Source organism: Anser brachyrhynchus (genome assembly GCF_964034855.1).
Source record: "Anser brachyrhynchus genome assembly, chromosome: 1".
NCBI lineage: Eukaryota > Metazoa > Chordata > Aves > Anseriformes > Anatidae > Anser > Anser brachyrhynchus.
The window spans coordinates 4,373,771-4,392,199 of record NC_137694.1 but is presented as its reverse complement, the minus strand read 5'-3'; the positions used below and the strand labels follow the sequence as shown (position 1 = coordinate 4,392,199).

The 18,429-nt window shown below is 42.8% G+C and overlaps 1 protein-coding gene across 4 annotated transcripts in view; it reads left to right on the top strand.

The window, feature by feature from the left end:
* The window catches only part of SFMBT2 (Scm like with four mbt domains 2), a 117,897-nt gene that overhangs the window by 85,925 nt on the left and 13,543 nt on the right, over positions 1-18,429 (top strand). For all 4 annotated transcript variants that reach the window (XM_080577364.1, XM_080577363.1, XM_080577365.1 and 1 more), the window contains 5 exons: positions 721-763; positions 1,339-1,409; positions 2,572-2,711; positions 9,856-9,965; positions 17,576-17,751. In XM_080577364.1, coding sequence (XP_080433490.1) covers positions 721-763; positions 1,339-1,409; positions 2,572-2,711; positions 9,856-9,965; positions 17,576-17,751 — 540 coding nt within the window. The remainder of the gene's footprint in view (positions 1-720; positions 764-1,338; positions 1,410-2,571; positions 2,712-9,855; positions 9,966-17,575; positions 17,752-18,429) is intronic.

The following is an 18,429-nucleotide window of genomic DNA, read 5'->3' as shown; positions in this document are numbered from 1 at the left end:
TTATGAGTCCAGGGATTTTCCTAGTGTTTAACTTAAATCTCTCTTGGCACAAGCAAGCCCACAGTGTTTTGTCCTACCTCCAGTGCATATTAAGACTGATTTCTTTCCTTTCCATTCACGTTTGAAGGCGGTTCATAAGTGCCTAGTGGCTTGGTGTTGTTCTGTTCCTTGCAGAAACTATTCAACCCTGATCTCAAGCCACCAGATGAAAAATTAGCCTTGCTGTTTACATTAATTAACATCTGAAACGCAAATTTAAAAATGTGTCAGCCCTTTTGAGGAGTTAAATATGCTTAAGTTAAAAATCAGGCAGCTAGGGCCTAATTTGGGAGAATACTGCTATGGCAACATTATGCAGCCTTATCGCAATTTATAGCTAGGGATAAATTATGCTGGAGGTAATCATGCTTGTAAAATGTAATCTTATCCATATGTGTTTCTGTATGGAAAAATATTTGTGTTTTTATTTAATTTTTTTATATTGATCCCATAAAACACAATATTAGCATTCCAGAGGAAGGATTAAATGTATTATTACATCTTTAAAGCAGATTTTAATGATGTAGTGACTTACTTAAAAATACTAGGAAAAGATGGTGATAGTAATTAAGTACCATTTCATTGTGTTATAGTCAGTGCATTTATACGGCTTTTTATGCATTATGGGTGTATTTTATAGGACAGAAGAGTACGAAACTAATTCTTGCTTCATTTTTGCAGTGCGAAGGAAGAGAAGAGTTGCAGTTGTGCAACCAGAAAAGCAGTAAGTTTTTGTTTTTTTTAAGGTGATATTTTTTATGGTGATTCATCAGGTCTTCCAGGGGAAATAACACACAGCATCTGAGTGAGTTTGCTCAGTGCCACCCAGATACTGCAGCATAGTTGCAATGGAATTCCTTTAAATCTAGAATATTTGTGAACATATTAGAAAGTCTACGTAAAAGAAATTTTTGCTAGCTGGGACTGTGCAGGCATATCCAGTGCCTGAAGGCCAGTAAGGAATACCTGGGTAGGACAGGCGTGCACCAGGAGAGCATTTCCCCGTCTAACCCTTCCAGTTCCCAGACACTAGAATTTAAAGGACTTGAATGTGAATATTTGCAGTCCAAAGGGCTAAAGCTCACGGACTGGGGTGCATTTCTGGAGGACAGGCCAGTCTGGCTCCTTCTTCTGCAATATGCAGGTTCTGGGCTATGATAAAATGTGTGGAAGCAGGGTTGCGTTTGATGCATCTCCAGTCCTCACTCCAGGCAGATGGTGGTGTGTTTCATGGTCCAGCCTGAAGGCTGGTTCTGACCCATTTAACCCTAATCAATACTCCAAATTGCTCTTTAACAGGTTACCATCCACAGTGCCTGTTGAGAAAATACCTCATGACCTCTGCCCGGTTCCTCAGCCAGACACAACAGGTAAGGCTGCTTGACACCAGAGGGATCTCAAGGGTCCGTTGCCTTTATGGAGGGGGACAACCCCAAAAACGGAGTGTGTGTGTCGTATGGGTGGGGAGATAGGACCACATCCTCAGGGGGCGCAGACCTACGAGGCAGTGCAGGGAGTCTCAGATGTACAATATGCAAGGGTCCAGTCCTCTGCGTGGGAATGCTGTGTCTTGCTGGGTTTATTGAGGTTCTCCTACAACTTGCCCGTTTCAGCTGATGATGTTAGGGCCAGAAGCTCTGGTGGAGATGGATGTGGCTTTCTAATTGGCATCTATTAAATTGCTTACACCAGGGCTTAATGTGTCCCAGTGTTAGCATCATGACCATGTGGTATGGCTGCTACTTCTGCTAAAGGTAAATTTATCTCCCATTTAGTGGTGGTGGGAGGCACCGAGAGTACAATATTCATTCAGTTAATTGTGGAGACACTGCAGGAAGGGCAGGATTTAATTCACTTTATTTCATATGTCTATAGGACACATATCAGTATCTGAGCCAACAGCCCAGCTCTCTGCCATAATCAGATGTGGTCAAATGAGCTCTTTTTGGGTATGATCATCTAAGCTATTGTGGACAGCCATTTGGATGGTGTCTGGAAGTGTCTGCTTCTCTTCATGGGCTGTAAAGGAGCCCAGGATGATTAGCCCAGATACAGAAAACTGCTCGTTAGACCTGTGTCATTTCAGGGGAATAGTACCCAAGTTCTTACTGGGTTGGAGGGTAGCTAAACAGGGATTGTGGAGCCCTTCACCTGAATTTTCTCCTTGAGCTGATTACATGCCTGGTCAGAAGCAACTAACATGTTCCCTTCACAGCATGCTGCAATTGAGTTGCTCGGGTTCATCTGCGATATGAGTTATGAAAGAGCCTCGGGTCATATTATGAATGAAATCCCTTCCTGATTCTCCATGCAGTAGGGTGTGCAGCTGTATTAGTTACCATTAAAAGCAATTAATCTTCCTGTGTTGAATGAATTCGAGTAGCAGAAGCTTCTCTACCTTCCATCTTAGGGAAGACTTTTTATGACCCCCATTTTATTTCTCCTCCTTCTCCCATCGTGGAGGAAGAAGAAGAACCCTTGTTTTATTTTCCCAAAGTGTACACACACATCAACGACACTTTCTCCTTGCAGGCACCATCAATGGGAGATACTGCTGCCCCCAGCTCTACATCAACCACCGCTGCTTCTCAGGTCCATATTTAAACAAAGGCAGAATAGCAGAGCTACCTCAGTCTGTCGGGCCTGGCAAGTGCGTGCTGGTCCTTAAAGAGGTATGGCTCAGCTATCTTTTGGGAGGACTTCAGGGGAAAACGTGGGTCGTGGGTTGCTGGGCCCAGAATTTACTAAGGAAGTATCTAAAATTGTGCTGGAATGCTGTGGCAGCTTCCACAGGTTGAAAACACAAGCTTGGGAAGTTGGGGTATGTGCATGCATTGGGGGTTTTAACACGAGAGGAGACATTTCTGAAACATGGGGAGTTTTCTTGGTTGGGAGCAAGTTTCATCTAACTGTGGCTGCTGTGCAAGAGAATTAATGTTCTGGCCAGAGCTGTCCCTGAAGAGGACCTCTGTGGTTGTAGCCATCAACCTGTTTCTCCTGGCACAAGCAACGCAGCATCCACGCTACTATTGAGCCATCAGATTTGGCATGGGGGACACCTTTGTATGTGTGACCATGGTCTTATGGAACTCAGATCATTGGGATTCAACGTGAAACAGGACAGAAAGTTAAGCATGGGTGTGTGTGTGATGTGCTGAGTGGAAGCTGTGGTGTGCCCAGCTTCCACTGGTGTACCGTCCATATACAGATGTGAGACAGGATGACTTCAAGTGGGAGAGGACAAGATGGTCCTGTTGGATAAGCAGGGTGCCATTGGTCCTGTGGGCACTATTTCAACTTGACTGGGGTCTTCCAGTAATCTAGGTCTTCCAGCTTTCTTGTCTGTACCTACATGAACCCCACTTGATGTGGATCTGAGCTCCCTCTGCCTGCAGAGGAAAGGCAGGGGAACCTTCAGGGCTCCGTCTGTCTGATGTATTTTTAAGACCCTCAGTGCCCAGCTCAGTGAGGAGGTTTAAGTTGTCTGAAGTGAGATGGATTTCATCCCTTGGCAGAAACACCTGAAATGTGAGATTCCTCCCAAATCACCCACCAGATTTGAAAACATGCTTGTTCTGTACTGTAGAGTGACTCCCATGTCCTCAATCCCTGCTTGCCTCTGTACGCTGCTTTAACTAAACACGGCATCACTGCCAGTTGTCTCACATGGTTAAAAAAACAGGCCACGAAGAGAGCCCAATAATCCAGCTGCTTATGCAGGTGGGACACTTGGATCTGCAAAAAATGCAAATCAAAAATAGCCCTCAGCAGAAAGCAGGATAAAGTGGTTGCAGAGCACAAGTTGACAGCTGCCAAATTTGAAAGCCAGTCCGCGGTGGTGTGCTGGTGAGGAGCGTTAGCAATCTGCTGCTACTTGAAAACCAGGCAATGAAAAAGCAACATGGGGGAAACATGAGGCATCCACAGCTAGTGGGTATGCTAACGTTTCTTCCCCCTCTCCTCCTGGAATTTGGATTTTGAAAATGTAAGTAGTGCAAAGCTTCTGCCAGGTCCTCCCCTCATGTCTCAGGGCTTTGTTGTGTAGACTAACACCAGCTTCTCCAAATTCCTCAAGAATGGGTCCTATTACTGACTGTGGAAACCAACCGAAGTTTTCTATGAAATCCAGTTTCTCTGACTTCTTGTAGAATTCCTTGCTGAAGGAGCAAATAGCAGTGTCAACAAGACATGAGCATCTTACTTTTGGAGGCATAAATGATTCCCAAAGAGCAGGACCATGGCAACGTCCCGGTGTTTCTTGGTGGTATTTTGAAGATAATTCAAGCTCATTAGGTCTATGGGGACCAGGTCTGGGTTCTGGAAGGGGTGAAGAGAAGGCATTCGGGGTGTTGCTGTAGGGGAAATACACCTGGTTCCTATCAGCAGCTGCCAAGACAAGAGAGGTGTCAGCAGCTCAGAGAACCATGGGCAGCAGTGAGGATGGGTATACACAAGCAGCTGGAGGAGGCAAGAGGCAGCAAGGAAAATGTACCTACCACTGAATATCTTATCAGCTACCAGAGCACCTAAAAGGATTGCAGAGCTGAGTGCTGAGAGCAGTGCAGGAGATATCTCCTCCACCCCAAACCCACAGCCACAAGGCTCTCCAGAGCTGCACAGCTCACAAAGGTCCCTATCCCTCCAAGCCCAGTCTCAGTACCGAGCTTGATGGCTTTGTCTGGCTTTATACCCACTGATGACATGGCCCAGAAAATGCAAATGCATTATAATTATCTCTGTCTCACTATATAGGAGAATTACAGGCCATTGTAAATTATGCATCAGCATAACTTGTCTGGAATAGATAAATTATACATGGGCTTTACTCTGGCAACACACAGGGGAGCGTGGGAAAGACAACCCCAAACAACAGCTATGAAGGAAGAACAGATACATCAGCAGTCTGGTGGGAGCCTTTTAAATCACCCTGGTCTCCAGCCACAGCCCTCTGCCTTTAGAGATGTTCTAGTTAAAATTTGAACCTATGCCAGACATGAGCTAGTTCACAGTGGGCAGCAGTCTCTGTGATAGAGATGATGTTGTGTTTGACACTGATGAAAACCCCAGACTGAAAACAGCTGAATAACCATCTCCTGCCCCATTCCCTGGCCTGGATTCCCTAAAACAAGGAGAGAGCAGATGTCCTCTCTCCGTTAGTACCAGGTGGTGGGAGACCTTGCTCCTGGCTGGGTGCTGAGCAAGTGGCTCACCATCCCCTGCCTTCCTCTGCACTTGACCATGAGGGATATATCAAAAAAATTCAACACAAATGGGATTCATGCTGCTCCTGAGCCATCTTTTCCCCCAAAGTCATGTCCCCTCTTTACATCCATCAGTGAAACATCATTCTGGATCCAGCTCCAAATAAATTGTTGCTACCATTCAGTACACAAATAATGAGATAGCTGTGGATGAGTACTGCTTGGCTCTGGTCTAAACGAAGTTGGGAGATACCCTCGTAGTGTGGACTAGGACCTCCTACTTCTAGTTGAATTATCTGGGCCATTCTCACCTGGGTGCTGGGAGAGAAGCAGCATGGATAGGTTTGCATTTGTGTAACACCTCTTTTCCAGCACAACAGGCATACCCTTGATTTCTGCCCACTTGCTTTGCCCCAGCATTGGATGCAGAGGTTGTGAGCTCTGCAATGAGGAAGCTGCTAAGGTACCACCCAGAATGGCCCCCATTGAGCAAGATTTCTCTAAAATTTTGAGGGCAATTACAATGTATTTTGTAGTTTGATCAAAAATACTGGCTTTAGTTCTGTGTTTGTTACTGCATATGTATCCTTGCATCCATGCAAAGCCTGGATGATACCTCATCCTTCTTAAAGCCTGGTGGTTCATTACTCCTGGTGCCAGCACAAGTCTTTGGTTTATTGTGGCTTCCTTCACCCCAAGAGGCAAGTGAGTGTGTTAGTGCCTGTTGTTTAACATCAGCTTCAAAGTTTATCTCATTCCTGAGATTCTTGTTTGGAAAAGAAGTTGAGACTGGGAGCCAAGAGACAGTGGAGACATCAACTGCTGCCATCCAACAGCTGCATCTGGGCTGGAAAGTAGTGGCTGTGTAGTAGCTAAGATATGTAATAAATACTAACTTTAAGTTAAATTAAAATAAACACACTGTCAGCTACAGATACAGTTCTTGGGGCAAAATATCTAAAAATACCAAACTGTTCTTCTATCTATGCCAGCAACTTACCACAGCAACACTGTAAAACATAATGAGATGTCTTTTTTAAGACTTCGGATGATCTATAACCCACCATATCTTAAGGAAATATGCTGTAAAGATTAATTAACCTCATTGCTTACTGCTATTACTATTTTTAAGACACTTTGCTCTTTTTCTATTTAGATGAAAATGGACTTAAAGGTAGCATGACTGTTAGCGTTTGCCACTGATGCAAACAGGAAAAATGAGCCAGCATTTGTGAAAGAATGCTATTACATTCTGCAACTTGAATTTTTATTTTATTTTATTTTTCTGCACAGCGTGACTTCTTAGGAGAAATTTGCATAATTAAATCATGGTGCTCAGAAAATTACATAGCTTGTACTGAGCCTTAGGTGTATGATTGAGTCACGTTGATGGTGTTATCATTAGTTATAAGACATTGTGTTGGGATAGCAAAAATCTTTTATAGTCTAGAAAGATATAAACTGTATTTATACAAGAGAGTTCACTTACACTGCCCTCAAGACTGCTCCATGGAAGTCAACTCATCTATAGTACATCCTCCAACTTAGGATCTGGCCATTTGTATTTTTGAAATGTCATAGACTGTCATAAGCATGTCACCACTTGAATGCTACCCCCTTGACTATGGCAAAAGCTCAGTTTTAAATGCTTTATCATTTAATGAGAGAATCAAATAGCTCTTCTTTCTCTGCCACACAGACACATCATTATTCCAAGTAAAACAAAACAACTTCTTACTGTTTGGTCTGAGGCTAGCCTGGGAATTAGGGTCTCTCCTGTTAGGTAGAAGTGGGCTCACATCTCAGACAGAGGAGGATATTGAGTTTCTCCCCAGAAGGATGCTGGTTGTAGGGCTCTTGAAGAGGAGAAGAGGCATAGTGCTGTTTTGTGATATCACCTCATTAGTGATATTTCCTCAGAAAGCTTCATCCAGGATTGTGATCGTCAATGAAGAGGGGTCGAGTGATGGGAAATTTGCAAATCCCACCAATCTCTGATAGGAAGAAAGATGCCGAAGTACCCAGTGGCATCAGACACTTCCAGACATGGTGCTTATAAGGTTGGGCAGAGGCTCATGATGTTGCTGCATGATCATGCTCACCAATGTGACTTCCACCTATTTGACTCTGAAAGTTCAGCAGTAGCAAAATAAAACTTCATAGATGCATAGTAGCAAAGGCTGGTGTTGTCTCATCCATCCTGCTCCAAGGCATGGCTTGCTCTACCCAAACCTTGCTTGATGGAGAGGGCTTGAAAATAAACTACCAAAACCTCGCAGTATTCACACTACAGCAAAAGGGAATTTGGTGAATCAGATTCAAATTTAACCCATCTGATGTGGGTGAAGGGACTTTCCATCTCCAGAGAAAGCTGGAAAATGGTCTAGGTTTCTTCACCGTTTTTCCTTTAATCCCAGTTAATTTTTGTGCAAGAATAAAAGTAATATTTTTTTCCTAGTGTTTAGCAGTGTGTAATATTAAGAGAGAATGTTGTTAGAAGGTAACATATTTAATGTGGCAATGGACTCCTGCTGCACTGTAAAATGCCAGACCCAGTGACTTAAATTTGAGATACAAGAAGGGTAAGAGCTAATGCTTTTTTTTAAATAAATAAAAAAAATATCTTCAGTTAAAGGGAAATGACTCCTCTTACAAAACACTCATTTGAAAACTGTGTTTAGAAGTTTAGCAAGAGTCCTGGTGATGACAAGCGACCTTTGAGAGAAGTACTGGCATTGTGTTTTCTTTGCAGGGCTGGAGTTGATTAGGTGTCCAGGATAATGCTCAGGCAGTGCCAAACAGTTATTTGCAGGGTGGGATTTTCTTTTCTTGCTCACTTCCTAACTGTTTTGACAACTCATACAAACACCATTGCACTGATAAAGGATCAGGGCAGCACTGTTTATGGGAATTGGTGTGGAAGAACCCCCTGCTTTCTGCTCCTGGCTCTTTCACCAGCAAACAGGGTGGGAGTCAAAGTATGCTGAAGGAGACCGTCCCCACCAGACACCTGATGAGGTGGTAAATAACCCTCTGGATTTGCAGATCAGGAGGGGAACACATGAGTTATGAATGAGCATGGGAGCCACCCGTTTACTTTGTGTTTATTTGAAAACCCACTTTTGGCTTTCCTGCATTGGGTCTCGGTATCTGTTTTGGATACCAGTGCTGCATCTGTTTGTGTGGTGAGTAGCAAATGAGAAAAGATGTGAATGAGCAACTGGATGGAGTTGCTCAGAAGCTTTCTTTTGTTTTCTTGGGAATCAAAGCCCTTGGGAATCTCAGGTTGTGTGACAAGCTAGGAGCCAGATGGAGAACTGTGGGTAAATCTGTATTCTAGTTTCCCCTTGTGTGAGATGAGTGTGCTCATAGGGCGCTTTGAGATGTGCAGGTGATCAGAGCTGCATAAGGCATTGGCTCCTGTTAGTAGGCATTGCTTTAAGTGTCTCTAATTACATCTTTTTGATGACTGGTTCCGGTTGTTTATCCAAGGGACCAACGATAAATTAAATTTTGCATGTATTAAATAATCTAGACAGGCTACTCAAACCACTTCTGTTTTACATGGTACGATGCGACATGAATTAAAGCCCTTGCCTGAAAATGATCCACCCATCAAGGTTTTCCAAATGCCAGCAAATCATTAGATTGCTGGCTTATTAAAGAAAAACATAAAAAAGGAAAAGAAGAAAAAAATGTTAATATAAACTCGTTGCTCTTTGCAATATGACCTGGTCAGTTTTTCATGAAAAACATGGGTGCTAGGGAAACTTAATGCTTATCATACTGAAATCATTTGAGGGCCCTGAAGAATTAAGAGCAGGCATTAGGTAAAGAGCTAATTTATATCAAAACCAATCCAGATTCATTGTGGAGTCATTCATGGGCGTACAATACAGAGTATTCAAACACATGATCTGGTGCTATTAAGAGATTTGTTTTTCTTGTATTTATCTCTTTAGGCCAAGTGTAGGCTATTAAGGCTTGGATCCTCTGAGCGAATAGTAGGAATTATTTTTATTCTCAAACACTTTGGATTAAATGGATTGGCACATGTGTTTTATTGTAAGGAGTGGACACATACTGGGTTTCAGGCACACCTCCTGCAAACTCTTTTTGTGTAGACCTCATTAATATTCCGTTAATACCGTCAAGGCATGCAGCACTCAGATGCTTAAGTGTTCTGCCAACCTTAAGTACGTGAGTTTCGCATTTAGTGTTCAGTGTGTAGCCCCCATGTGACTTTGGCCCTGGCTGAGCCATCAGAGATAATTTCATTTTTTACTAAATTGAGCCACTGTGGATGCAGGGAATGGAACCTGCTTTGGGTGAGGAGGCCTGTCTCAAGGAATAACACTGGCGTTCCTTTAATGGGAGATCTTTGGGGTTGGCCAGCAGCATTTAATGCAGTCATGGTATCATACCGAAGTGTCATCCACAACGTTTGGCACATTGATTCAATCTGGGACATCTTATCATTGCATCTAGCACTTGTCTTGTGCGTCCTTGAACATAAATTGGCATCTGTACGCTTCTCCTGCTTATATAGTACGAGGGAGCGTGGTAAAGGATTGCTTTTAAATCCATCAGTGTTGTTGGTTTTATGTCTCAATAGGTTCTGAGCATGGTGATCAATGCAGCTTACAAGCCAGGGAGTGTTTTACGAGAACTGCAGCTAGTAGAAGACCCTCAGTGGAATTTCCAAGAGGAAACACTCAAAGCAAAGTAAGTCTTCGGTGTGTGCTCCTTTATATAGGAGGCTTCAGAAATTGTACTGGCTTGGGGAAAAGAAAAAAAAAAAGAGCAGGAGATTTTCTGTATTGTGAGAGTTTTGCTTTTTTAATTATCATTTTGCTTCAGTGAGCTACCTGCCTAGTTCTATAGCAACTTAAGAAGTGAAATGTTCACCTGAATGGTTCGTTTCTATTGTCTTTCTCCAAGCAGCCATCCAGATTTTGAAGAAAAATGCCATGTTCATTCAGTGAAGTCTTGAGTTTTATGATAAGGTGCTCCAATAAGCTTGGCTATTATTGATTTCATTCAATTCCTGGCTTTCTAAATGTAGCAGTATTGCTGCTTTTAATATAGAGCCTGTCACTCTAATACAGAAGAACCTGGCAAGAATCAATGGCACAAAAAGTGTAAACAATATAGCAGGGATATGTTTTTAAATAGGAAGGTGGTTAGGACAAAATACTAGCAGATGTGGGGTTCAGATTATGTTTTAATGCCTTTCTAGAATAAATTCTATCTAAATCTAAACAATATTTAAGAAATCTTGGTATCTAAAAAAACCTCTGTTTTCCTTTTCAACTTTAAAATGTACCATTTATGTCTTCTTTATATACGGGCACTGTATGTAGTATGTATCTCAAGAGCCATTATTCCTCTAAAAGAGGAGAGAATCACCAATACTCTCTCCAGATCCCTCCCAAAAAGCAATTCTTCCCATTTTAAGACAAAGGTCAACAAATAGTTCTTTGTAGATAGCTCTCTCTTTTTGACCAGCTTGATAGCTGTGACTTCTTGAGTGCTGACATTAAATGCAGTGAATTTCACCCTTTATGCTGAACTCTGTTACTCCTTTTCAAATAAAAGCAGTTTTCTTTTGGTTATTTACAATGATTTGCTGTCAAATATGGAATTATTGATTGCTGTTGTATTTGATCTTTGGCCATGCAGATACTGCAGAAAGCTCTTGTGTGCTCTGATTGAGGGAGAAAATTGAGAACCTTTTATTCCGCACAATCAGAAACTGGAAAGGAGGATTGCAATTAGCATTGAGAAGCTACTATAAAATCCTATTTTAATTTGCTTCTCTCACCCATGTGGAAAGTCATGCTTTTGTGTTCATCAAATGAAATTTTGTGGATGGGAATCCAAAAGTCATCCTTGTGCATGCAGATTTTCGTTAAAAATAAAACCAGGTCATGGGCGATGACTTCATTGATTCTGGGCTCCCACACCATGTACTAGCAAACAACAGATAATGCACTCCAAAAAGTACTTAGCAGTTGTGAAATCAAGTTGTAATGCTCCATTTTTATGTTTGATCCTGCAAAGACTCAAGCTCGTGGGCAATTTTCCTAGTAGCAGTGTTCAAAATAGAAATTTGTTGGGATTTTTCAGTTGAGTGTGAGTATCTATGTGGTGCAAAAGCAGTAGTATGTACTTCTTAAGGCTGCTGCAATCCTTATTACACTTACCATCCCTCACTGTTACGTGATGTGCTAGTTGTACTGTTAGGACCACCTCCATCTCCTCTACTTTCCTCCGTGGCACTTCCACCCATTTGTTTCTGTGTCTTTTTCCTTCTCCTACATATTTAGCAGGGCAGCCAGCCCGCTGGGTTCTTCTACCTGTATAGCCTGCCAGATAAAAGTATGCCAAGGTTAATATTCAATGTTGGCCAGACAGTCACAAGCTGTGTGCTCCTGTATGATGGCTACCCTAGGAGGCAGCAATCTCAGCTCTTCAGCAAGTCGAACAGCATCTTTCAACTTTATCAAGCCACAGGGTGGATCTTTACAGTCTCAGAGCTGGGACAGCAAGTCTTGGAGTGACTTCTAAGCATAGAAATATATTCTCATTCAGTATGGCGTTGTCCTCTGGCTCCTTAGGAGGCAGAGCTAATGGTGCTGGAGAGAACCACACAGCTGCAGCTCTCTGGTTTCTGGGGCTGGAGCACAGAGTGGTGCTGACGGGTCGTACCGGCTTGCCTGCAGGTACCTTGAGTACTTCTTGGTGTGTAACAAAGGGTAGACGTGCCCTATCTGACTACCCCAGGATTTTTTTTTCCCTTCCTGGGTTTACTTGAGCTGTTTCATCAAGCCTACTGGGGTTTTAATTACATCTGCTTGTGCAGAAGCAGAAAAGGAAACATGCTTATGAAATCAGCTACCCTGAGACGTGCAAACAACACATGCCATGCTACATCAGGTATGACAGTCTGTTGTGCTCCGGAATCTTAAACAGAGACCTGTAACAAGCAAACGCCTGTCTACATCGAGTTCCAGCTATGCCAGCTCCCAGTGGTGTCTTGCTGCTAATGATGACAGCTCCGCAGCCAGCTGGAGCGCCGGCGCTGTAATGTGACATGTCGTGTCACCGCCTTCCTTCTGATGCGAACTGACAACTCCTTAGATCTCGACAATGTTGTTGTTTGTTTGCGGCGATGGTTGTGGTAGGGTAGAGCAAAGGGGAGGGAGGAAGATGGTGAGAAGGTGGCGTTTTATTTTCCCCACTGGCCCAAATGCCAAATCATTCACTGCCACGAATGCATTAGCCCAGTCTTAGGGCAACCTGCATTTAGTTTATGCTACTGTCAAGAGTGACCAGTGCAGAATCAATTACGCTAGCCTTGCAAAGAAGTTAAACAATTTAGATTGTCCGAAGAGATGTGTCCGCAATGTCTGATGGCATTTGCTTCCCATCAGCACTGCTGGCTCTCTGTGAAAATAGTCAAACCTGATTTATTGGTGATGATGAGTTAGAAATGTCAGGCCCAATCCCCTGAATTCCTATGAGGAATAGACAAAGCTGTGGGCATTCAGCCCTCCTGTTTTTGATGCTTTAATTTCAGTGCCTACGTCTAGATTTGGCTTCCCAATCTTATATACAAAGGCTTTCATTTCTAACAGCTGTAAGCGGGGTTGATAGGGCTTACCCATTTTTACAGGACTTTGTAAATAAACAGTACCATTGTGTGCAGAGCATTATCTGGTGTCTTGTTTGAAGCCTAGTTAATCAAAACATGAAAGATGCGTATTCCTGGACTGCTTGTCAAATGAAGTTCTGAGACTTACAAATCCAGTAGCTGAATTCTAGGAATATTAATCCCAAATCACAGTCTGTTCACTGTGGCTGCTTTACAAGACTTCCTTTCATTTTCAATAGATTGTGTTGACGAGTTTGATGTCTTCTTTGGCTTGCTTTTGCCTCAACAGCTGGCAAGGGTTGCTCTCAGGCCTCCCAGGTTCCTAGCCCTGTTTGAGGGAGTGAAGCATTACCCGTGGTTGGTGGAAGAGAACCTAGAGACGAGATAAGCAAACTGGATGTATGCAAGTGCACGCAACCAGATGGGATGCATCCAGCTCTGCTTGAGGGAACAAGCTAATGTCATTGCAAGGCCGCTCTCTGTCATATTTGAAAGTTCACTTGATCAAGACAAACATCAGATTGCACCTCAAAAAGGACAAGAAGGAGAATCCAAGTAACTACAGGCTGGTCAGCATAACCTCAGTCTCTGGAAAGGTTATTAGGCAAAGCCACCTGAAGGCTATTTCCAAGAACGTGCAGGACCAGAGGGTGGCTGGGAGGACTGAGCACGGACTTACAAAGGACAAATTCTGCCTGCTGTGATGAGATGACTGCTTTGGTGGTTGGGGGAAAACCAGTGGAAGTTGTTTGTGTTGATTTTAACAAGGCTTTTGTCACAGTCTCCCATAATATCTTTAGAGCCAAGCTGTGGAGTGGTGGCAACTCCAGGTAGCAAGCGGTTATTAAGGGTGGTCCTCAAATGTCAGTACAAATCTACAGCTCATGTGATGTGATTTGTCTTCTGCATCAGCTCTGCTACCTACTTTCTGAGGCACTGCAAGGGTGAATTAGTGTAATTACCACTGTAAACTACCATGGTTTTATTGATTTTACCCAGATTAGGAGTATTTGCAGAATCCTTGGTATTCAGGATGGACTGAGTAGCTTTAAAGGTGTCAAGGTTTTGATGAAAACTTTAGAGTTTTTATTTATTTATTTATTTTATTGGCATTTGCAATGGTCCATATAGGCAGGGTTTGAATCAAACGATGAAGTGGATGTTAGACAGTTTGTGCTGCTGGACTGGTAAATTGCTTCTGGTAGAGCCAATGCAGAGAGACTTTGGCTGTCTGCTGTTGGTGGCTGGTGTTTGCAGGAGATTTCATGTGTTTGGTGGACTTTGAATGTGGAAAAGAAATTGGAAATTTCTTGCAAAAGAACAGATAGGAATTTTTGATCCTCTGAAAGGAGATGGAGGCTTTTAGACACTGAGTTTTTCAAAATAGTCTCAAAGGTTGTCAGAACTGTTAGCTATATCCTTGTGATGAAACCTTTGAAAATGAGGGTAATCTCAAAGCTCTTGCTGTTTGATGTATCTTCATCACGAGCCTTTTCACATCATTGCACAATGGACCCCAGCTGGAGCTCCTAGAAGACATTTTATTCTCATGAATGTCTGGTTCCAAAAGAAGAATAAGTATGATACTGCCAGCAAAGTGCTATTAGCTCAATATTGTTGCTCATGAATCAGCAAAGATCCTGAGTATATTTTTCCTGGAAATGGTTTCAGCCAGAAGGGTTTCTCCAAATTTTGGGATCTGAGGGCAGAAAGAAAAGGAGAGTAAAGTAAAATTTCTTCAGCTCGAGCTGAAAAATCATTTTTAAAATAACAGTGATTTCCAAGCAAACTAAAAATATTAAGCTTGACACAGCTGTTTTCTGTCTACAGTGCTGCCATGCTGTGCATGCAGGTTACTTACCGCTTAAAAGTAGTTAAGTTGATAGGAGTCCTTGTATGAAAGCATCAATAGTAGTAGGTATTTTTTTGAATGATGCTAATAGAAAAGGTTTTTCTGATTATACCCAAAGGAGTTCTTTCGCATGGCTGTCCTAGACAAGCTCAAATTACATTTGGTGGTGTTTGTGTTAGAAATCTGTAGTGTGAGAAATATGGAAAATATTAGTAGAACCTGGTTTATAGTTGAAGGAGGTGCTGCCAAGGCCAAAATCATGTAAAAAATAATACTGCGGCCAGTATTAACACGTTTGGTTGTTGAGACTGATTGGTGCAGTCGTGTTGATCTACATTTTGCCATCCAGTCTGTTAATTGCTATGTGTGTTGCATTCAGACCAAACTGTGAAATCAGTCAGTTGTTCGTTTTCCTAGTTTCATCTTTTTCTTTCACCAGGCACTTTACGATGTACAATGGGTCCTTTCTGGGTAGCCAAACACAATAGGAAGCATGCAGTTAGAAGTCAGCCATCCTTGAATAATACCCATCAGGCAGTTTTCTTAGCTTGTAAGAAAGAAGATCAGGAGGCAATTTGATTACAGTGCTTTTGCAGGGAAACAAAACCAGATGCAGTCTTTTCATTCTCATGGTGAAAGTCAGAACAAGGACAAATAAATGCAAGTTAAATCCATACATATCCATAAATAAAATGAGTCATAGATTTATAGATACAGGTTCTCCTGCTGCCAGGTTTCTTCCAGCATGAAGACCTTAAAGGGGAGGCTGGTGCTTTTCTAGAAGTGGTGCTTTAGTCCAAGCAAAGTTGTTGGGGTTCAGGTGAAGGTAGCACAATGAAATTCTGCAGCCTGTCACAGATTTACTGACCTAACGATCTAGGCCATCATTAAACTTAATGGCTTCTGGAGAAGTAATAAGGGCAGGAGTCTTTTCAAACACATTGAAAAGAAATATAAAACATTTATAAGTAGATATATTTTAATGCCTGTAGAATTTGTTCTTTTCATATTAAGTTTTGCCAAACCCCTTTTAGCCAACCAGCCTGCACAGCTATTTCATAGGGGAGCTGGGATAACAGTGCTCTCTGTCTGGAAGAAGCACTTTTTCCAGTTTATATCATATGTCTGCCAAGGTCTGTCAGGGTGCACAAAGGGTTGGCTAATTAAATAAGGAGAGTGAATGGCTCCAGGACTGTCTCCATAACCCGGGTCATTTTGGGGCACCAAACAGGGTGTCAGAGCCTCTGGTACCTTGCAGAGATGCTCCTATAGGTTCTGGAAGAGCTTTGGGTTGAGGTGACAGTTTGAATCAAGTCTTTTGTGACATGAGAATGGTTGGATTGGGCTATTCTCAGACCTGAGTTTCATTTGGGTACCCTGTCTACAACACTTCACATACCATGAGATTGAACCCTCCTCCCATATCTCAGTGTTTCCAGAAAGAGCTTTTGGGTGGTAGAGCAGCAAGAGTTGGTTTCTCGGTTGTTTTGTGCAATTCAGTAAAATCTTCAGAGGGAGGGAATTGAGTCCAGGTGCATGCTGTGTATTTTAACTCTCCAGCCACGTCTCCTTTGTTTCTCTTCCTCTTCCATATCTGACTATCAGGAGCTGCCTCCCTGCTAGTGACCTGTGGGTTGTAATGTACTCGCAAATGCTTTGTCTCATTTTTCCTGATGACTCTATCTTCGTCTTTGCTTCCAATCCAGTAATCTCTCTCTTTCACTGTTTCCCTCCCTTTCTTTTGTGTGTCACTTTTCACTCCTCTAAAGCACATTTATAATGCCTTAGCACTGGGCGCCTGCATGATAGTCTCTTGTGTTGCATTCCTCAGGATGCGTAAGAGATGTTTTAAAAACCTTATCTCACTGTTTACAATAGCTTGGTGCTGCTGTTTAATAAATTATGGGGATAATTGTTTTTTCAGAGTTCACATCTACAATGTATTACAGCACGGATGTAACCGTATCTTTCTTTCACTTATCGCTCAGAAACACTTCATATAAAACACTGAAATAAATGTTTTAGTAGCACATGGTTAACAAATTTAAGACAAAGCTTTCATTGCGGATTTCTGCTCTAAACATTCCCTGTAGGAATCGCTGTTTTTAGGGCCTGTTCCTGGAACCCTGTTAAACCACTCCAGAGACTCCCAATGAGTTCCTCGGGCTTTGGACTGCCCAGATCTCATAGCAGTGAAGTCATCTAGTCTCCATATGGCAGACAATCGAGGTTCACCCAAATACTTCTACAATGCAAGTGACCTTAGCTTGCATGATCAAACTGTGGGCATGTTGTGAGCTGGCACATGATGTGGGAGCTGCCTCAAGAAAGATGGCAGTGGAGGAGACCAAAGGTGTAGTGAGGGTTTCACAGCCCATCACCAGTACAGAGTGGTAACCAGAAAGTTCTGCAAGTCGTATAAGCTTCTCATCACAGGTCAATATATAAGAAGAGACTACACCCTTCTCCCCAAAACTTTGTGTCAGCTCATAGTATTAGTGTACTATCTGGCATAATGTCTGCACCAAGTCTGTTGGAAGCTTATTCTGACTTTTGCTGTATCTCTAGGTATATCCAGTTTGCACTTGTATGCCTCCCCAAACCAAACCATGGCGCAGCTCAGCTTCCAGGATCATTTCACCCAACCTTTCCTTCAAGTCTGCCTGAAATGGAGTCACTTAACCAAGCAGACCTATTCTGGCCCTCCCAGGAGACACATGCTCCCAAAACCCATTAAGGACTGTGTCTCCCTAAGAGAGGGCAGCATCTGGTCTGTAGCATCAAAGCTTGATTGGTAACACGGGGTCGTCTTGAACTCTTTTCTAGATACAGAGGGAAGACGTACAGAGCGACTGTTAAGATTGTGCGAACGTCGGATCAGGTGGCGGATTTCTGCAGAAGAGTCTGTGCAAAGTTGGAGTGCTGCCCCAATTTGTTCAGCCCTGTTCTGGTGGCTGAAGTCTGCCCGGAGAACTGCTCCATTCATACTAAAACCAAGTACAGTGAGTATTGGCTGCAGGACTTGTTGCTAGCCAGGTATCAGAGCAGTGGGATACTGTGTGAGCTAGTTATGGAGAACATGAGTGGGGTAATACATTAATATTGAGTAGGATTCATCTCATGTAGGTTGAGTAGTTATTTAATCCTGGCTGGGTCACTATGGGCTCCCTTAGTATTCTGTACGGAGAAACAGGCCTTGCCAGAAAACAGTCCATCTCACTCCATCCTAATATATCTCTTGGAAACTCACCGCTCTTTGGAAGTATTGACTTTTCTTTGTATGCAAAGTTAATTTAAGGAGCACATAAAAGGAGCCTGCAGTGGCCAGCTGAGATTTAAACCTCTGCATCTGAGACACCTTCATTAGCTTAGGTGAATCGTGTCCTCCTGCTTAACAAAGAGTTTCCAGCACAATCACCAGCATGGGCCAGTATCGCAGTGCTGAGGTGCTGGAAGGAGTTTGGTAGCATTGACCTTCTCTGTTCAAGGTGTTTAACATTTGAACTTGTTCCTGCCTATTCAGGAAGGCTGAAGTTAAGTGTGTATTCAGCACTTTTTGTTGTCGGTGTTACTGTTATTAAGTACACCTGATAGACTCCTAGCTCCCATTGGTAGTGAATGGAGAGCTGGAGGGGTACAGCTGGGGGATCTACAGCTGTGATTTTCTTATCCTAGAGCTG